At 48.4% G+C, this 21,024-nt stretch overlaps 5 protein-coding genes across 5 annotated transcripts; 4 read left to right on the top strand and 1 right to left on the bottom strand.

The window, feature by feature from the left end:
* Positions 1-1,113: 1,113 nt before the first annotated feature.
* Positions 1,114-2,526, top strand: ENH_00045200 (hypothetical protein, conserved; the record flags this gene model as incomplete). The annotated part of the gene is made up of 2 exons (XM_013585434.1): positions 1,114-1,895; positions 2,088-2,526. The coding sequence occupies 2 exons, from the start codon at positions 1,114-1,116 to the stop codon at positions 2,524-2,526; spliced, it is 1,221 nt and encodes a 406-aa protein (XP_013440888.1).
* Positions 2,527-2,716: 190 nt separating this feature from the next.
* Positions 2,717-6,312, top strand: ENH_00045210 (hypothetical protein; the record flags this gene model as incomplete). Its single annotated transcript, XM_013585435.1, is given in 8 exon segments — positions 2,717-2,773; positions 2,777-2,999; positions 3,777-3,986; positions 4,206-4,413; positions 4,678-4,968; positions 5,169-5,475; positions 5,610-5,786; positions 6,037-6,312. Coding segments are annotated over 8 exon segments (1,749 nt in total).
* Positions 6,313-11,425: 5,113 nt separating this feature from the next.
* ENH_00045220 (hypothetical protein, conserved) lies at positions 11,426-12,431 on the top strand (the record flags this gene model as incomplete). The annotated part of the gene is made up of 3 exons (XM_013585436.1): positions 11,426-11,595; positions 11,740-11,959; positions 12,120-12,431. The coding sequence occupies 3 exons, from the start codon at positions 11,426-11,428 to the stop codon at positions 12,429-12,431; spliced, it is 702 nt and encodes a 233-aa protein (XP_013440890.1).
* Positions 12,432-13,314: 883 nt separating this feature from the next.
* Positions 13,315-15,053, top strand: ENH_00045230 (hypothetical protein, conserved; the record flags this gene model as incomplete). The annotated part of the gene is made up of 4 exons (XM_013585437.1): positions 13,315-13,488; positions 13,727-14,482; positions 14,599-14,721; positions 14,895-15,053. 4 exons carry the CDS (start codon positions 13,315-13,317, stop codon positions 15,051-15,053), a joined length of 1,212 nt encoding a protein of 403 aa, XP_013440891.1.
* Positions 15,054-16,777: 1,724 nt separating this feature from the next.
* On the bottom strand, positions 16,778-19,789 carry ENH_00045240 (hypothetical protein, conserved; the record flags this gene model as incomplete). The annotated part of the gene is made up of 4 exons (XM_013585438.1): positions 16,778-17,440; positions 17,656-18,860; positions 19,164-19,310; positions 19,510-19,789. 4 exons carry the CDS (start codon positions 19,787-19,789, stop codon positions 16,778-16,780), a joined length of 2,295 nt encoding a protein of 764 aa, XP_013440892.1.
* Between the last annotated feature and the right edge of the window lie 1,235 nt (positions 19,790-21,024).

Raw genomic sequence — 21,024 nt, forward strand, 5'->3', positions numbered from 1 at the left:
GAACCTGAAACCGAACAAAGTCAACAACTGGAAATAAGCAGCGACGAATCTGATTACGAAGCTCCTCAGGGGTTTCCTTATAGAGTTTTGCCGCCCTGCAGGTGAGTTTCACAGTCTTGTATCAAAATTCTGCCTGCCTAGCAGATCTAATGATTGAGCCTGCTCTAGAGATAAGTAGACAGAGCATCCAGGGCCAGGCCAATAGTTGATTATTCATGACTTTAGGGCTCAAGATGAAACCGGCATTGGAAACGAAAAAGGTTCGACAGATAACTAGGCGGATGTGAGTGCATGCTCAGGCAAAGTGCTATAATCGTAGGCCCAATTAGCAGTGGGAAGCGCCATGTTGCTTCCTACATTGGTGGTGAGATGCGGAAACAGTTAACCCTTGATGAATGCGTAGATTGGGCCTTATCTGCTGCCGGAAAGAAAAATAAGCTTCGAGGGGCTGGTGCAGAGAACGCTAGCGTTATTGAGGAGATGATTAAGCTTCTTGAAGTTCAGGAAGGCGATGGAGAAGCAATGGGCGGCAAAAGGAGTAGGGTGGCAGTTGCTTGCTGCGTTCCAACTGTCTACAATGTTTGCCACGGGCAAACTGCGGCAAAATATTACTAGCAACATCCCACAAGGAACAGCTACTAATTTAAAGTTTTCCAGCATCTTAAGCGCAAGTAGAAAAGCCCGTAATGCAAAAAATATCTACTGTGTTATCCAGACAACAAGGCAAGGCCCGGAAAAGCTGACCGCCGCGCAGAGGGCACTAACCCAGGGCTTCCACTTCACTGTCTCACGGCAGCAGTAAAGCTTCGTGTAGCACAGCCTGACTGCTTTGCTGGGACAGTTTTTCGCGTTGAGCCAAGCTCTTATTGTCCGTCAATTGCAGATGGAGCGGTTTCCATTGCCAGAGGTCTTATTAATGAAGACATTATGGTTGTTATTGTGAAGGTGAGGCTACAGCTATAAGGCTTTTCAAAAGCATGCAAGGTGCGGATATAAATTACTGATAAGAAAATCTAATACCTGAAAGCGTAGTGCCCCAGCTATTGGCATAACTGCGCTTTCTAACTGACCACTGTTGTCTTGCTTTGACTGTCACAGTTCGGACAGCCAGCAATGTCTCACCGCGAAGGCGAATCAGCGCACAATTTAGTTGCAGATGGCGTGGCGTTTTACCGGGGACTTTTAACGAAACAGCTTCAGCGAGAACGTGAAATAATGGAGCAACTCGACTGTGGCCAAGGCTCAGCGTCCGCGTCAACGTTGGATTCTAGACGCAAGCGACCGCCAAGTGCCTCAGAGGGGGAAAATTCTCAGTTGCCCTCACATGTTACGGAAGAAATTACGGAGTCATTGAAGCAAGAGTACCACGTTCTTCAACAGGCGCGCCAGAGAATTGAAGCCTACCTAAGCTCGACCAGAGCGGCACAATCATTTGTACAGGATCAGATCTCGGCTTACTCATCTGCAGAGAACGAAATGTTGAAAGAAGCCAAGAATGAACTGGAAGAGTCCTCAGCTCCTGCCTCTTCTTGTAGTAATTCAAGAAGGGGCAGTCGCAAGTCGTCTTCAGGAGCACCATCTCGCGTTATTACATTCTCTTCGGGGTATGTGAGCTCAGCGTTACCTATTGAGTCGCTCCTTGAACAACTGCAGCCTCTCAGAGAGCCAATTATCCCAAATGAGCCACCGATACCGGTCCCGGACATCCAGGAAGTCGTTCATTACCCTTCCCGCTCACTTGAAGTGGAACCCCCATCGAAGCTTCTGTTATTAACACCTCTCCCTTCTTCCGCGCAAGAAAAGCCTGAAGAAGATGAAGTGAGAAACAAGTCGAGGAAAGCAAGAGACTCAGGACAATCAACCAATACTCGGTCAAAATCCAAGCAAGACAGAGGGTAAGAGCAACAGCTAGTAAGCTTCTGCGCAGTTAGAAGGTAATGCCTCAAAAAACCGATAATATCTCTGCAGTACCGCATTATAACAATCACGCCACAGGCATTCAAAATAGTTGTGCTTTCCTGTCGCAAAATATTCACTATCAAATGCCCTTGGAAGAGTCCTTGACATAGAGTGAATGAGCTGTGCAGCGGAGAAGAAGATGGATTACTTGCACGATTGGCAGTGGAGCCAGGGTTCATGAAGGCAGCAAGGTGGATTTTGCAGCCTCAAAGCGAGCAGAGGTTTCTCCTTAAGTGCTTTGTTGATGAAGAGGGAGAGTTTGTTTGCACTCTTCACTTTTCTGTAGTTGGCGACCCCGAAGTATTTCGGCTAGAAACAAAGGCCACCTGTTCTGTACCGCGGCTCCTGAATTTCCCCGAAGGATTATTCGAGCGTAGTGTGCAGGAGAGGCCAGCTGACTGTGGTTTGAAGAAGACGTACATAACCGACGAGGTGAATATGCGCCTCGACCTGCTCAAAGAGATTTTGAGATCACGCCTCCACCTAAATTTCAGCCAGCCTAGTCACTGTTACAAGTGCTTATGGCAAGACCGAACTTCTCGCACCATGGTTCTAGAAATATGGTGATAAACATACGCTAGGAACCGTGCCAAGATTTTTACAAACCTTTTGGGGCGCCTGTAGAGTGTTACGAATAGCTGAGAGGCTCTGTGCCGTAGCTTAACTTACGAATCGTGCTTGCAGTACCTTGCACCACCCTTCGAGAATTCTTAAAATATGAGCCGTTGCACCTCCATAAGGCTTGCAAGAAGAACAGATGGGGAGGGCAATAGCAGATGCTAAAACGTGCTTGGCATCATCTTGTATGAGAACCTGATTTACGACGCAGGGCGTCTTTGATTGGGGGGAGCTTCTCTCTGGGCGTTCGACAGCAAATGTCAAGTCTCTGTACTCCAAGGTGATTTCAGCTGAAGAAATAAACCTTATGCAAGTACCCCCAGAGCTTTTGGATTTCATGACCTCACTTACATTGAAGAACGGGTCGCCGTTCACAACTACCGTGAAGGGGAGCTTTGCTGGAGGAACGAACACAGATGGAGGTGAGGTGATTAGAAAACTTTCGCACAAACTATTTTAATTGCATTCGCGCGAACTCTAAATAGATATCAAAATACGCTGCTTGAATAGGTGATCGCCATGTGTGCATGCCTCGTCAGAAAGACTGAACGTTCCTGTAAGCTCCCACAAAATACCTACCAATAAATAAAAGCTTTAATAAGTAACCAGTGTGCTGTTATTCAGTTGAGGCGATAAGGAGCCGTAGGACTCCCAAAGGTCAAGCAGGAGATCCTACTTTTTCATTATTTCCTTCTGAAGTAACGCTTCCACCTAACGGAACAGCACGCATGCACCTGTGGTGTCTACCCAAGTACGAAGGCGAGGTTGCAGACAAGCTAATCTTGAGCGTATCAGACAATCACCAGCCGCTTGAGGTAAAGCTTTTGTCTCGCTGCATAGCGCCTAAAATATGCTTGCAAACAGACAGCGTCGCGTTCGGAAGAATACTCGCGGGCCACATTGCAAAGCGGTTAGTCATTTGGCGAAAACGAGAGCACATTAGCATTCTTGGGCAAAATGCTACTAGCCCGAACGCCCTATTCTTGGTTCCCGTGACTCATGAACAAGCCACTAAAATTTCATTTGTGAGGGCTCATAAGTATCATCCAGACTACGAAATTCATGAATCCTTGAAACCCATCCAAGATTTGCGGCGGCGTACTTGAAAGCGGGCTTCTAGTCATGAGAACGACTGGTTGTTTTTGTGACCTTTAATACGCTCAGGAGAATCTTAATTGAGAACCCGACTGGTTTCGCAGTGCGATGGAGCTTTTCTACTCAAGAAATACCAATAAAGTGCTTTTCCTTTTACCCGGAGCAAGGGGGTACATTGGAACCATATTCCAGCCAGCCGCTTGATATTTCCTACGAAGCTTCTCTGAAGGCTTCTACTGCGCAGTGCCGTCTCACTTTTAAGTGTAGTGATGCTGAGGGAATAGCCAACGGCTCTGAAGTGAAATTCTTGGCAAGTGAGCAGCAACGACATCAGACAGCAAAGCCTTTTTTCAGCTTAAGCGGTCTCATGGCATTGCTGTAAGCTGTTCTCTCCATAGTTCCAATACCCATTACTCAGTGATCAGCAACAAGTCAAGTTGACCTCACTGCACCACCCTTTGACACTGAGAAGTTGCGCAAGGGAACATACGGGCAGTTTTCAAACGGGAGCCACTTTGCTTTTAATGCTTCAGGACTGCAAGCTTTTAAAACTCATGGCACTGTGAGAATCTTTGTGTTTCCTTGGGTAGTTTCGGCAGAATCATTTTGCATCGATGCGGGAATCGAACTGCCATCAAAAACGCGTATCCTCGATTTTGGCAAGGTGCAAGCGTACCAAGAAGCTGAGATACCCTACACTATCTTCAACAGGGGGAAATACAGCATCCAATTTGATGTCAAGTAAGCCTGCTTACATGTGGTGAAAAACTTGCACTCCCCATCCCTTTTCCTCACAGGAACTCCCAATAGAAACACCGGCCGCTGTACACTTCAGTCAGTATTCGGCAATTTCGAGACGTACGTGCTCAGAAAGTTGCTTCGTTGTGTTCTCCTTGTGCACCACAAGAAACTATGATTGGATCTCAACACGTTCCTAATAGCTTGCTGCTCGCCCAAATATAGAGAGTCGCTCAACCTATGCTCAACCTATTTTTGTGATCTCAGCATCAGTAGCCCAATGCTTCGAAACTTGCTGACGTTAAGTCCCCAGAGAGGGGACATCAGGCCAGGGGAACAACGAACGTGTGTTGCACGCCTTAGCTGCACTCATGAAGTTGAGCTCACAGGCACAGAAGAACTTGCAGTCAGTATCCAAGATAGTGATTCTGGTTGGCAGATAGAGCCTCCACTCCAGCCACTTCAAGTCATGGCGCTTGTAGCGTTCAACGAAATATCATTATCTCCCCCTCGGGGCCTCAATTTTGGCCCAGTGGAAAGCGGAAAAACAAGCGCATTGTAAGCCGTATATTTGAACCTGAAATTCTTAAATTTAAGATTGGATAGAAGCTATAGAAAAAGACTTTTTCTGGTCTGGCGGTATCTGGCAGTACATGCGGAGAGCGTTTTGCCACAGAAGAAGAACCTAACTTGAGGACAACGCTCTTTTAGTGTTTGAAGTAGCCAGAGACAAGCAATGTCGCTCACTGTGTTTCCAGGCCTGTCGTGCTGGAGAACAAGGGTCGTTTTACATTCGAGTGGTTCCTGGCTAACCAGGATTGCATTTTCACTGCTCCTGAAGAACCAACACGTGGAGCTGAAGCCGTTCAAAAGGGAGAGAAATCAAAGCAGGGAAAGCCGCCAAAATCTCAAGGAAAGACTCCAGAAAAGTTTCCTGGGGCAACATTTGGGCCTTTTAGGGTAGTCCCCGTTCGCGGCCAACTGGAACCTGGGACAAAAGCGCTTATCCAAGTCGAATACAATGCACAAGGAGATGAATCACACTCGCTCAATCTGGCATTGTTAGTAAGACTTATAGGCATCATGCAAATAGTTCGTGTGTAGTGTTTTTGCTTCAAGGCGCAGCTTACTACGCCTCTCATCTTATTCTTTAAGTCCATGAGAGTCACAAAAATTCGATATGGTGTGCACCTGATCAGGTCAATGGTGTGAAGGTCGATCAAGGTGGCAATGTCTCTGTTAGCTCTATTGGACCTATCGCTGCATTTTTTGCCGATCCGTTTTCACCAATAGATTTTGACGCCTACGGTCCCATCAAGCCAGCAGCAACTTATTTCATTCAAGGCCAAAGCAGCATTCCAAGCATAAGTCTCGAAGTGAGTTAGAGTCAAACGAAGACAGAACTCATGACTGCACGGATGATCTGTAAAGCTAACGCATCGTAGCCCATATTGCTAGGCAAATGCCGAAATGATCAATCTTGAGCGGTTTCAAACCGTTTTAAAAGGTTTGTGATGCTTTCAAGCAGAGTCCGTATGCCAGCAAGAGAAGTCACTGACAAAAAAGAGGCCTATCAAGTGCAGATTTTTACCACCATATAAGTTTTGCTGTAACTGTTGTGTGCAGCCAGAGCAGCTCTTCCACGAGCAGGAAGTAGTATCTACGATGGATGAGGCATATGCAATCTGGAAGAAACGCAGTGGAACAATTTTCGTGGAAGAAGAGAACTGTCTGTGTTTTGGACCGGTCATTTGCGGCCTGCCAGGATCAACTTCAGGCGTTGTTGAAGCGATACGGATAGACAATCCACAGCTTATTCCTGCAGAAATAGTATTTGAAATTAAACAGGCCGCTAAAGGGCTTCATGAGAAAAATGCAAGTAGAACGTTCTTCAGATGTTGACAAGGGTTCAAGTTGTTGCTGAGGAGTCCGCAGATCTTTCTCTTCTTCAGAGGCGTAGATATTCGGTACCCCCAAAAACATTTCTCTAATGATTTTGCTTGCTCTTTGTGCAGCAAGTGGCGTTGGACGACTGCCCATTTGACGTGGAACCCAAGCGTATAACTGTTGCTCCTCATGATTATGCATATGTGATGCTATCTTTCAAGCCAACAGCCTTGCAGCAGTACAGCTGCTGCTTGCGAATCGCGGTCGAAAAGTCTGCGAACTCGCTCTCTGGGCAGGCCCAGTTCGATCTACGTGGCGAAGGAACTCTCCCAAGTATAACATTCTCCTTTCCAGCTTCTGTTGCTCAAAGAGACGCGAGTACGTTAATCCGCCGTTGGCATCACGAGGTGTTCTTGACAGCAGCAAGTGCAAGGAGGTAGCAGTTGTCTTCAGAGTACAGACATGTGAACCAAGCTATTCGCTATTAGTTCACCAGAACCAGAGGGTGTGTACTGTCAATTCAGAGCCAAAGAGCCACCTGCCACATTTTGATTTCGGGCGGGTCGCTGTTCACCGGACCGTGGCGATCCCTGTTCTACTCAAGAATGAAGGAGTAATTCCCGCAACAGCCCGGCTGCTGCTTCCAAAATGTGACTTCATTGATTTCACCATGCCCCACTCACTCACTCTGATGCCAAAAGAAGAGCGTACCTTCTCTGTAGGTCCAACGCATCCAAGTCTTGTGAACTGATAGCTGCCCTTTATATTACGCTTCTTCACTTCTCCAGCACAGCGTAACGTATCAAGGACAGTGTACTGCCTAGGCTCGCTTGTAAATCTTGTGTTCCCGTTATTGCCGAGATTTTGAGCTCTGTAACTGTTTCAGCTAGCTTACCGGCCGCAAACGCCAGGAGAATGGGAATACAAATTTCGCATCTCGACTTATGCCAATCCTTTCGAAAATGTGGACATTCACCTCAAAGGCGCAGCTTTTACAGAAGAGCTTATTTGGTCAGCAGCGCCTCCGCTCAGCCAAGGTGGCCCGAAGAGTAATGATGGTGAACTCCTTGACGGAAATCACCTGATGCTCAACGAAGTACCACTCGGAGAGACAGCTGCACAAATTCTTTCGCTTCGAAACTTGTCAACGCAGGCCATCTCATTCGAGCTAAACGCTGAGTCTTTGGGTCAATTAAAAGACGTATTAGTCCTGGCACCAGCAATAGGGACGCTCGCTCCAAACGAAGCATGCGAGGTCTCCATTACATTCAAAACTGAAGAGCCTCTCAATGTTTCTCGCCACGCGATTACCTTCTCAACTTCATATGCGCAGTGTCTCCAAAGTAGTATGACCGCACCAAAGCCTGCTCCAAAAGCTAAGGGAAAAGGCAAGAGCAAGCAAAGCGAAGCTAGAATAGATGGGGCAACTATAGGGAAAGAAGACCCACCGCACCCGGAAGAACTAATACTTTACATATCAGGTGCAAGCGATTTTCGACAATGCGAACTGAACGTCTCACGGATTGACTTCGAAGATACAAGCCTCCTAAAATCGCGCGTATTTTTTTTTGTGGTGGTGCGTGGAATTGACGTGAATGTTCTCCAAGCCGTAAAGCTCATTTTTGCGTTACCAGCGTTTTGCAAATACTGTATGGTGTGTAAAACACATAATGCAGAGACTTGTGGTGCGTGTTGGACGCAGAACAACACCTCTGCGGTGTCTTTACCATATGAATTTTTTTTCGAGCGGGACAGTCAACGTGATGATCCTTGCTTTTATAAAGTAGCACCTTCTCGCGGCTGCATTCCTGGTGGGGGTCAGCAGGTGAGATCTTTGTCGGTGTACACGAGTCCCAGCAAGGGAAGAATGTGGGGCATAATAGCAACTGCTAGTGAACCATCATGGGGATCACTTTCGTGGCAATGCGCACTTTTGCCTGATGGCACTTTAGTACTAGAGCTACCAAGAGTAGGTTTTATGATGCTGGAAGGCAAGCCGGGAAACTAAAAGAGCACTTTCCTTCTCTCTTCGCAGCAAGTGCAAATAACATTTTCTCCCAAAGATATAACGGATTTCAGCAGAAACCTCGTTTGCGAATTCCCGAATTTTCTCCACGGATCATCCCGTGTTTCGGTGCCAGTCTACGCCACTGCTATTCGACCGATTTGTCACCTAGAAATACCGCCAACGGACTACTTTGAACGCCGCCCACAGAACGCTACTCTTGCACTCGACGACAATGTAGCGGTGAGTGCCTCATCAGGAATCCCACACAGCTCGCAGCAGTGTTTTGCTTCAATGCGTACTGGTGTAAAGGCTTTCGGCCATTGAAAAGAAAAAGTGGAAATGTAACATAATATCGCTTTTCACAGAGTGCGTAAACTGAGTGATGCATCCCTCTAGTTACGCAAATGCACGTCTGGGCGGTTGCAGGTAGTTGAGATTGAGGGCATCGGAGTTGGTGTACGACACATACGCCGCATATACGTGCACAACCCAACGGCCAACGACGTTGAATTTGAGTGCGAACCAGCATATAGCCCTGAGCAAATCGCAGCAACTCCTAGAGGCGAGGATTCGCCAATGCAGCCAATGCAGCCTTTCAAATGTATGACGCGCCGCGGCCGTATTCTCGCTGGTCGAAAGACCGAACTCATCTTTGAGTACAGCGCCACACAACTTGGTGTGAGCGAAAGGCTCTGGGCATTCTCTATACCTTGTATGTAAACAGTAAGGGTCTAAAAAGCGATGGCCCTTATAACCCTACTAGCTTTCCGCTTGCCACTAGCAAGAATCCAATTAGGAGCTCTGTGAGAACGTAAAAGGCGCTTCTGCGCTTCTATTAAGCAGAGCATATCGTGATCAATTAGTGGACCAAACGAGGCATGGAAATCGAAACAGCCTGAGTGGTACCTTTTCAGTGGTTTCTTGGATGGATTGTGCTACGGGCGCTCAGCAAAGCAACTGGTACAGATGCTGCTGTTGGTTGGGAGGACTACAGAGCCACGCGTTGCATTTGAAGTACCTCGAATAATCTTTCCGCCTACGATGACTGGGAGGCTTGTCCAAGAGACAATCATTCTGCGCAACAGAGAATCCATTCCGATAACTTTCCAATTTGATCGGTGAGCGGCATATCCTTGTGAAGGAAGCTTTCACTACAGGGCTCTCCATGGCATCTGAGGGGTTCGCCAAACAATTTGTCTGAGCAAGTAATAGATCCAATAAAATAAAAAATTTGGTTTGAGAAAACTATTAAATTTAATTATTGCCGCCTGGGCAGAAGTGCTTTTCGGGGAACTCGCCTTTGTTTAGCTACATTCTTCTCCACCACTTGCTTAGCCTAGTCTACAAGCTTCCTTCGCTCCACCTCAGAGACAAAGACGTTGATTTGTTCGGCCTTTGCTGTATCCCCTTTTAGCTCTCACCTGAAGGACACTGGATCGGAGCTGAAAATAATGCCACTTAGTGGCAGTGTGGGTCCGGAAAGTTCCACCGTCATTAAGGTGCAGCTGTGCTTCACGGAGCAAAAGAACATAAGCGTCAGCATTCCTTGCAGGATCGCACAGAAGTTTAGAACACTTAGGCTAGATATTAAAGGGGAAGGATACTGCCTCGTCCCCTTCGTGAAGCTCGTCGATAAAGGTGAGCTATGGGCACTTCACTAACAGCGGTCGCAGACGTTCTTTTCTTTGCAATATCAGTCGTTCTGCACGCCCCAATTGTTTAGTCTCCTGCCTTTGTACTGCTCGCAGCAAAGCATGAAAAGAGGCATGAAGAAAAGCTGTGCTCTTGTCTGTGTACTCAGAGGCCGAACGACCCCTGCAGGGGACTTCAGAGCGTTTCGACTTTGGGTGTGTACTAGCGGGGCAAACTAAACAGGTCATCCTGCGGATAGGCAACAACGGAAAGTACGATTTTAGCTTCAAGTGGATAACAAAAGACCAGAAGAAAGGCGACAGTCCCAAACGTATTACGATCCAGCCAGCTGCAGGTAAGCAGCCAGACCGGCTTCATCACAAAGAGCTTGCTTGACTCATTCCCAGATGCACGACTATAGCAAAGTAAGTAACAATGCTCATTAACAAATTTAGTCAGTGTCGCGACCTCTCACCAAGCCTCATGAAGACGCCTTCAAATAGCCTTCCGTACCTTTGTCTCACATCAGTTGCAACATTTTCCGTTCATGGTATGACAAAATAGAAAGGTTCAGCTCACAACATGCCACCCCAGCACTGTTTAGGCAGCTCTACGCCTCCACATGCCTTCACAGAGCTATAAAATTGTGCATTTACAATGCTTTCAACTAATGCCTATCCAAATGTGTGCTTGGACTCTGTGTGGAAGCGAGATTTTGCACACCAACCTAAAATGTTTTTGTGACAGTCTATTTGCCAGAACCATTACATCCCGTTGTGCGTTCAAGCTGTATTGCCGTGCCTTGATGTCAGGGTTTGTCCAGAAGGGACAAGTGTTTGATTGCACAGCTACCTTCATCCCGGACGCATCAACCACACTGCAGTCTTTGCAAGCAATATGCGATGTCCAGGGGAAAGCAATTTGTAGTCTACTGCTAGTTGGCTCTAGTACAGTCCCCAAAGTGTCCTTTTCATTCACCACCCACGATTTTGGAATACTGTTCACACCGGATACAATGGATGCGCATTATGACGCCATGCTCCCTGCACCGCGGATATCTTCTAGAGCTGTTCTGAAGATAACGAACACAGATGCCCATCACGAATGCTCCATCTCATCCTCGTTCTCGCCGACGCCAATTTTCGACTTTAAACCAGTACAATTTCGTTTGTCTCCTGAAGAGATTATAGAAGTCCCAATTACTTTCAGCCCTCGAGAAGCGAAGTTGTACCAGGCTAAAATCCCGTTCTTCGTCAACGACCAGCCCGCTGCCATAATACAAGTCTTCGGAAGGGGTACCTCCATCAGGTGTGAATCTCCATTTATGATTGTGCTACTGTAAAATTAACCCGAAAGATCCTGACATGTCAGCTTCTGCCATGAAACTGCACCATCCTGAACAGGAGGTGCGCACCCTCCATTCAAGAGGAAATTCGTGCGTTTTCTTCCTGCCACCCATAATCAAGGAGTACTCATCTGCTTAGTCCAATGCCAATATGCTCATTTTCTGGCAGGCTGGAAGCACAAGGCACGGACAACGGCGTCGTTAAGCTTCAACCAGTGCTGCGCGGAAAAGGCTCATGCCAAGTCATCCGCATTATCAACCATTCTAAGAAGCCACTATCTTTCTATTTAAAGAGCCCAGATGGACAGCTCAGGTCTTTGAGCTAATTACGTCTGACACAAAGTCAAAGTTGCCGCATTGCGGCAGAACGTAACTCTGCATGGGTTCTTTTGTGATTTTCGGTTCATTAAAAGCTTCCTTTGATTCCTTGTGTTACTCCCTTTGTGTGCATTCTCAGTGCAAATGGTGTCAGCTGGAGACCTCATTCTTCGCCTTCGTCGACGATTAAGTTGCTCCCAAAGCAAAGCATTTCGGCTGAAATTCTGTTTCGACCCACTGCAGCATGCAAAGAGTTCCAGTTACCTTTGGTCGCAGATTGCCAAATTGAAAGCGTTGACGGCCTTCAGACAGTCCCAGTTTTCCTGTGCAATATATCTGGAAAGTGTTTCGAAGCAGAGGTCAAAATGGATGAACTAGTGAAATGAAGATAGTTTAGTGCATGAGCGATGTGCATTTGCAGTGCTCACACAAATCTTCCTACATCAGAGGAACTGCCTGCAGAAAAGGGTGCGGGTGATATATTTCCTGTACTGCATTATTTGTGTGCCGTTACTTCAGCTTCGACTTCGACCCCCTTCTGTCGCTTTTGGTCAAGTTGTTATTGGCTCTTGGGTATCTCGAGATGTGCTCCTATCCAACATTGGTGAGCTGCCAATGACATTCCGTTTCTCAAACTTGGATGCATATCGAGGATTGCTAACTATTAGCCCATCCCATGGGACGTTGCAGCCGCAAGCCGACCTTCCCGTGACAGTCACGTTCCGTCCTACGAAGGTAATCAGCCAAGCCCTACACAAAGCGAGCGCGGTAGACAGGAAAGACAGCATTGGCCAATTGCCTGGTCCATCTGCTCACGCCGTGACTATATGAAGGAACCCTGCTCCGAACTAGCCAAAGTTGTCAGAATGTTCGCGCTTCATGTGGAGTGATGGCAATCAATATGACACGGCTTTCTGTGTTACCACTGTCTGGAGTGCTCCTTCAGGCCACAGAAGAGCTGGAGATCAAAGATATCTTGTGCTTTGGCAATGCCATATCTAATTTAAAAGAGCCAGCTACAGAAGTGGCGCGCATGCAATTTCCAGTGACAGGCCAGGGCATTTGCTTGCCGCCCGATGCCATTCACGTGGTGAAGTTTGCTACTAGTGTTCGGTCCCCAGTCACGAAAACTTTCTATTTGAAAAACACAAAAAAAGTGGAATGGACGGCGATGCCAACCATTTCGGTAGAATCCCCACGCGATGCCAATTATTTCTCTTTCCAGCCTTGTGGGACGGTCACAATACCTCCTCAGCAAAGGGTAGCACTTCAGCTTACGTATCATCCCTTGACGATGACTGCTGACTCAAGCTCCAGTCCTGACCAGCTTCTTACAAAACCGAATTCCCACTCACTTCCCGCCCTGCACTCAGCCAGCATCTTTTGCGCGCTTCCAGCTGGGGAAGCTTGTTGCATTAGGTACTTTAAGTATGCACATTTGCCGGTATTCCTTGAAAGACCCGCATCAAATAGATTTGAAAGCAACTGCCATGACTGCAAGGGCTTCGCCAGTGAATCCGAATTTACCCACTCCTTCGCTCGTTGGCTGTAGCCAAACTACAACCGTCTGCAACTTAAGGCTTATCTTCTCTCTTCAACGCGTGCCTTTGACTCTGAGTACTTTTGTAGAGCCCGAAAAAGCCTATTTATGCCAGAGATATGTGAATGTCGTCTATTTTAAGGTCCTTTTATATGGCATTTCTCTTTCCTCAGAATGATTGGAACCGCAACAGAGCCGACTGTAGAGCAGACAGTCGAGCTAGTCGCCACCTGCAAACAACAGACCATTGTGAACATCAAGATAAGAAACTGGCTGGGTTCAAGACAAGCTTTTAATGCAACTTACACAATCTTGCAACTGACTGGAGGGCATGGATTGCAAGTTCAGGTAAGCAAGCTGAGTGAAGTTATCTCTAAAATGATTTCAACGTTGCAAGAACCCAATTCATATTTCTTTGGAGCTATTTTGGAATGCTATAGGGGGGAATAACAAACATCACAGTGCTTATCACTGTTAGCTCTTTAGCTCACCTCGCCTGCGCTCCTGATGCTTAGAGCGCTCTCTCGAATTACGAAGCCCCTTTTCCTGTGTAGCGTGCAAGTAATTTTTTTTTAAACGCGCTCAGGCTCCCACTTTCTTAGATGTACCAGGAGGTCAGATTAGGGATTACAGGTTTTCCGTCTTTGCTTTGAAGCCCTGTAACTCAGTGATCCGCTTTCAATTCACAAATCCATCAACAGGGGATTTTACACTTGCGGATGCCAGAATTCAATTTAATGAAGGAGGCTCCATGGGAACAATCAATTTCAACGGGAATACTCGTCAGCTTTACCGTCACAGACTTGAGATTGAAAATCCGTCGAGTAAACGCGCAAGCATTCAGTGCACATCAACTCACCAAGAAATTAGCTTCCTACCACAGTCGTTTGCCATTGCTCCTCAATCAACATCCACAGTGGACATACTGATGAGGCCGACGGTCCCAGGGAGTGGAGAGGCAAGCGTTTCGTTAACTAGTGAGGAGTTGGGGTTATTCAAGTACCTTGTAAAGTACGAGATGAAGAACCCTGGAGTGGAAAAGCGTATCACATTTTCGGCACCTCTGGGAAGGGACTCGCAGCAATATGTTCGCTTCATGCATTTTGGGAAAAAGGCAACTGTGTACCAAATTAGTCTGGAATTTCCAGCAGAGTACTCACTTCCTCAAAGGCCAGCAAATGCACCAGACGTGTTTATTCTTGAGAGCAAGCTGATGCAACTCCAAGCAGATACTGACGGACAGGGGATTGAAATCTGCGTCCCCGTCAAGTTTGTTCCTTCTAGACTGCAAGACACCAAGGCCATCTTGTGCATTCGTGGCGCAGAAGGCCAAGAATACAAGGTAAAGCCTTCGAGATCAAACACAGGGAAGAGCTGCATCTGTTAATGCGCTGGATCATGTGTCGCCTTCGACATTTCCAACAGCGTCGCTGTTGCCTTCGTATTACTTCTGCACAGGCCCTTTTGGTTGGACGGGCCACGGCACCAGAAGCTCAGGGGCCAATAAAAGTGCCAAAGGGAAAAGGCCTTCTAATTGAATTTAAGAACCCCTTGGACACAGCAACGGAATTCGCAGCTCAGGTGTGGTTATGAGAGGCGGCGTACGCCGATATCAGTTCCCATTGTTCGTCTACAAATGCTGCATGTCGTAGACGAACAACAGAGTAGGCAGAGCGTCACATACTCCTTCGCATCACAAGCTCTTTATTTAAAGCGCACAGCTTCCTGTGTTTCATCTTGCACCCCGCGTTTAGGTAGACCAGCCAGTTTTTTCGATAGACAAGAAGTCCTTCCGCCTGGAGCCGCGAAAATCCACGACTCTCACCGTTGCGATGAAAACTGAGGCAAAAGCCACGGGTAACGTTGCAAATACACTTGGGATTATGGACTGTCATGAATCCCTTAAGGCCTAAGCTTACCGTCTGATGGAAGCCCGCTCTTAATGCAAATCTTAATGCAGGCGTTTGAGGTAATGTTGGTAGCTGCATGCTTTGGGTTTTCTTGTTTGACGACACCACCACGCCGAATCACAGCACACCTGCTTGAAGCTTTCGCTGCGCTGAGCTGTTCAGGCCGGTTGATAATAAGCGCCGATGCTCTGCCCGCATGGGTTATCTACCTCAAAACTGATTGATCAACTACATCCTCATCCGTGTTGTTGCCGACCATACCCAGCTGACATAGCCAGCTGCTTGTGTTCCCGAGAAGCGCTAATTAGGGGAGAGGTTCAGATAGATATGTCTCATCTGTGGGACCATTCCTAAGCGATTCAAGCCCTTAGAAAGTACAGAGATCATTTCGCTACACTGCAAAACCGAAGGAGCCTGGAGTAGCGCTGTCAATACGCAAGTTCGCCAGTTCGTGCGCCCAACCCAGCAGACCTAAGGCCCATCTTGCCATTCATAAGGATGCATGGAAGTAGAACGATCACTTCAGTTGGACGCTCATAATTTTTAATTAACTGATTTGCTTGGCAGGAGCAGCCATTCTCCTCTGCATGCTGCTCATCATGCAGCGCCGCTGGGTGCTGGATCTCCCCAACTTCCACTGCCAAAAGGCCGACCATGTGAGCTTCGGAACATCAACCGAGTCACAAAAACAATTGTGCGAAGAGCACCATCTACATCAGACTATTCGCCAGTGCTATAAGTAGTCGCGAAAAGCCTGAGCCTGGAGTAGAAGCGGCAACTAGTGCGCAGTTCCAACATATACTGGAGCTATTTCAAAGCGTCTGTATCCTGTAAGAGGAGCGCACGCAAGAACTACTCAAATGAGCCTGTACCACACGTGCTCGTAGTTAGAAGGTCAGATAGGCATTCCAATGGCCTCAAAGCTGGTCGAAAAGCTAGTTCCATGGAGACGTGACGCTAGCTTCAAAGCATTTTCTGACTCAATGCAGATAACAACCTAAGCACCGACAAACACATTTCAGTATACACAACTTTGACGGCCTCATGCTGCCCTCACACGACCATATGCTACTAACCCTCCCTAAACGTATGCTAACCTCCGTGTATATACGCTGACCTCTGTGTAAACAACGCAGTAAGATACCAAAGTTTGCTACTAATGTGCTGCTACTAGCCTGCGGAATATTTGCGTAGCCATATCATCAAAGCCCAAAGTGACTGGTCATCAGCTTCCTACGAGGGTAGCAGATGGCCTCAGTTCCCTAGCGAAATCACTTAACGCCATTCCCACCTCTAGTCTGAGAAATACACAATTGGCTTAAAATGCATAACTCCTGCAAACGCCTCCTCACCATCGTGGTTCCAGTGCCGGCGGGTGGATCAATAGCGAGCACGTGAACAGTACCATTTTACGCAAGCAAGTGAACGAAGCAAGGAACACTCCGCTACCTGTGCGGGATACAACAGCTCCAAAACGAATGCTTTTCCGGGGAGCGCCAGCGCAGCAACTTTACCTCCACAGCACAACTGGGGAAAAGGCATCTTCTCCAGTGTGGCCAACTCCTACAATGTAAAAAACTCTTCCCCCATACGAAGCTGCAAGCAGTCTTATTTGGCAGCGACATCCTCGCTATACTTGCCTCATGCGATCCTCAGTACTTAGAGCTGTATAATGTCTCCACACCCGAATGAGCTGTCGGTTTATCCTTGCTAGCAGGCCAACAACTCTACAAATCATCCGTTGAGGGATTCGATGTCCCTGGACCACCGGAGTTGCCTGGCTCTGTGGCTTGTTCGCCTGTCGATGGTGCACTGGCTCCAGCGCCACTTTCAGTAGGGACAACTGGGTCGGTAGGTGAAGGAAACTGCAGAGGCGTGTCTTTTTCGGGTTCTGGCGGTTCTTCTGTGTCTTCTGATGGTGAAGGGAACGCTATAATATCCACTTCTGTTTCACCTGGCTGCTGCTGGCCACCGTTAAGCTCTGGGAATCCAGAAGGCGTTGATGGAGCGTTTGCGTCAGCTGTAGGCAACTTCTTAAGCAAAATTTTAAGATTCTCAAAGCGCTCCTGATCCTCATCTTCGGGCGACATTGCCACAACCGCTACGTTTGAAATCTCGCAAGGGGTTTGCTTCGCAGACACCTTCACAGCAGCGACGGCACCTTCGAGGCTGCCCGCAGCATCACGGACTGCTTGCCGCGTGACTGGGTCAGTGTAAACCCGAAAGGATGTTTGCTCCACGGTTTGTCTAAGCTTGCTCGGGCGTAATTCATAAACCAGAGAAACATCGAACCCCCCGGGGGCCGGAGATATCCTACATGTAAAAGCCACTCCTGTGTGATGCCCTGAGTGATACGGCAGCGTAAGTCTAGTCGTGTGATATTCTCCACTCTGTTATGCCGCGAAGCGCAAGACACAATGCACACACACAAACACGAAGTACGAAATTTCCGATTCCGTGTCTGGGGAAAACAATATGGCGATTGCGCCATATTCGCCTGCACTTGTACTCAAGCTCGCGTACATATGGGGCCGCGGCTCCGCTTTCAAAACCGTCTGTAAGGTATGTACAGCTCGGATAGTTCACCTCGTCTAAAACGGCTTACTGTATGATACGCCTGTACGTCGAAAGTCCTACTGGCCGTGTTGAACTCTGCCCTAACGCATGGGGCAGCACTGATTCTAAAATGCAATGGGGCGCGGGACGCAGAAACTCGGAGAGACCCTTCAGGCACTTTAGTTGTCGACATCATCAGCATATCCCTAGGAACGCACTTGCCTGTGTGTACGTTCAGCATGTACATGCCATTGCAGAGACAGTGGTGGGCTGAAGCACCCCATAGACACTCCATAACCGCCTCCGGGTACCCACAAATGGATGGGTCAGGGCATTCTACTGGATCGCACGCCTTGACTACTGGCGTCGTTTCGTTTCCCACCGTCTTCATCATAGTAATGCATTGACATGAGTGTTCCACGGAGCCGTCCGAGACACATACTGCATCTGGTCCAAACGGCTGGCACGTGTCCTCATCGCATGCAGTCAGTGAAGCACACTTCCCCGTTCGCGTGTCGAGACCGTAGCCTGCCTTACACTTGCATATTTGTGTACCGGAATCTTTGTCCACCAGGCAAGCCTCAACCGACTCATCGCTTCCGCAATCCGTCAGTGGGCATGCAGACGGGGGAAGTTCGCACAGCTCGCGGTTTCTGTTGTACCGCCAGCCTGCGGGACATTCCGGTAAGCATTCTCCCGATGCATTCATTTGAAATCCATCGACACACGTACAAACCGACTTCCCTTGCTTTTTTTCACAGGTCGCCACGCCTTCTGGCCAACCACATGAAGGCAAGTAACAATCAGACGCCACGCACTGACGGAGTGCCGCATCCCACGTATAACCGTCTTTGCAAGCGCACACCCTCCCACCGATGCCCATGGAACAAGACTCAGCGTCGTGTGCCTCTGTCGAGCCACAAAGAGCTGCCTCCTCCTCTGAGCACCTCTTCTGGCACTGGTTGTCCCTTGTGTTGAGCACGTATCCCGACCGACACGTGCATATGAACTTGCCAGTTATTGGATGCTCACTGCATGTGTTGACCCCCTCAACAGGGCCGCATGGGGCCTCCTTATCACACCTGTCATAAGGGGCAGGCACGCATTTCTGCAACGCAGAATTCAGCACGAAATTCGGCGCACAGACGCATGTCGCTTCGGACTTGGTCTGTCCTGGAGGACTTGTCACTACCCTTGACGGGTAGCAAAACTTGACAGCTTCTGGTGGGCCACAAGCATTGTCTTCGCAGACGTCTGAGAAACAGCCGTAAACGACCAACAGCAAACCATACAGCTTTTGTCATGCATACCAAATATAAAGAGATACGGAGGTCATTCATAACCGTTGCGGTTAGCGGCAGGCACAGCAAAAATCTGCGCGCAGCAGCAAGGACACCTCAAATGACGGCGCGATGAGAAGCACCCTTCCAGCTCGAGTCAGAACGGCCAAGGCAATATTAAACGAATTCATTTAAACGCAGCACGGCCAGAGCAACCCATGTTTTCTTCGCTCTGAAGTGCTCTACTGATGCAGGACCGCTTGCTTGAAGGACGTACTCAGCACACACTTCTGACGGCGTTGGTCCGCAGTGTAGGGGGATTTGCAGACGCAAGCAGCCCCTGACAGGCGACCGCTTAGAGGGATATCTACGCAATGCGAAGCCCCATCAGAGGAGGTGCAGCTATGTGCAAACTGTTCACAGTCTGCAGCGGAACACAGACGCACAAACAGTCGAACACAGGCAACATCCCCGCCCGCATCTGGTACTAAAGAACACGAGACGAAGATATAATAGCGTGAAGCGTAGTGTATCATCCGTAAGCCTCGCTTCCAATATCAAGGACAAGTTCATGCGCCAATCTTCACCTTTCCGAGACAGGCATTAGGATGCTATAAACTCACTGCAAGCTCCAGGAGTCCGGGGAAATTGCTTTTCGCATGGCTCCTCCTTGCAAGTTTGAGGAACAACATCTTCCGTGTCTGGACAGCAAAAGCCACTGCCGCAATATACTTTTGAGTCATTAAGCGCCGGTTCCCTGCGGCTGCCACAGGAAACACCCTTTGTCCCCGTGCGGCACAGCCAGAAAGCTTCGCCTCGATGCACAAGAGAAATGTCGGAGTCGTTACTCGCCGCTTCTGCATGCGCGATCAGCCCCAATAAGACAAAAAGAGCCAACTGCATCAGCAGGGACAGCAGAGGGAACCCCATCCCCTGGGCGCAACGAGCTGATGATGCAGCACACACTAGATATGACTTTCTTTGATGCGTATGTCCGCTGCATCGCAGCCTAGAGCCTGTGCTGCAGATGTGTGTGAGGAAGCGCCAACAAGAGCTGGACTGCCAGGGCGTTTCGTGGCGTGGTATTATGAACGCAGAGCCCCTCACTGCAGCAGAGACGCTGGCTCCTTTTCAAAGGCTGAGCCAACACTACCACCAGAAACTGCAGCAGCACCAGAGCGCAGCTTTCGCCGTGAGAAGCACGTGTACCGACATCCGATCGCAGTAGATACGGCAGTTGAGACTTCAGCTGCCCTTACTTCAAAATTTTCATTTGAGAATAAAAATTGAAGTTCAGTGGAAAAGATACTTCAAAGAGATGTTTCCTTCACCTGTCAATGTCGTTGATGTGAGGCCTCCGCATGACAACGCGAAAAGCCGCGGGGCAGAACGAACTGCCCAAGCGAACGCACCAGACAAAAACGCGAATAACTCTAAAGCTTTGTTAAATTTTATGAGGAGACTCTGGAAGTTTTAAGCTGCTGCACGTACCAGTGGGACTGCGAGCAGGGCTGGACTGTGCCAACCAGCAGACTGCTGTTTGGTCCTGCAGGCGAGAGTATGAGAATGAGAAGTGATGAATCAAAGATGCGCCGTTATATGCTCATGGCTCACTGTGTTTGACAATTAACTAGAACAATGTGCTGCGTTCACTGCATCAGCGAGACTCTGAGAACGCCGGCGACCAGTGGAGAGGAAGATGCGGAACAGGAGGATGAGAGATGGCTATGGAGGCTAAACCCATAAGATATTTCCTGTTGCTTATTCAAAGAATTACTTCATACTAGGGGGTTAAGAAAGCAGCAAGATGATAGGACCAAAAGTCACATAGTGCTGCAGGCGCTTCACGCAGGAAGATGGACTGGACCAGACAAGCACTGTGAGAAACAGACACACTGGAGTTACCAGGCGGCCTCAGGGCTGGAGCGGCTCAATATTATCGTTAACGTCACAAAGTAAAGGAAAGTACGCTGCAGGGGAACGCACGAGCTCGCTGGCAGGCAGCCTTTGAGGCAGCGAGGGAGCAGACGACGAAATGAGCAGGGTGCATCCTTACAGCAGTGTAGACGGGTCCCACTTTTCTGGAATATATGCGCAGAGGTACACAATATGGCTTCCCGTTGCCACCACGTTGGTTG

The sequence above is a fragment of the Eimeria necatrix genome, genomic scaffold, assembly GCF_000499385.1.
Source record: "Eimeria necatrix Houghton genomic scaffold, Enh_scaff33, whole genome shotgun sequence".
Lineage (NCBI taxonomy): Eukaryota > Apicomplexa > Conoidasida > Eucoccidiorida > Eimeriidae > Eimeria > Eimeria necatrix.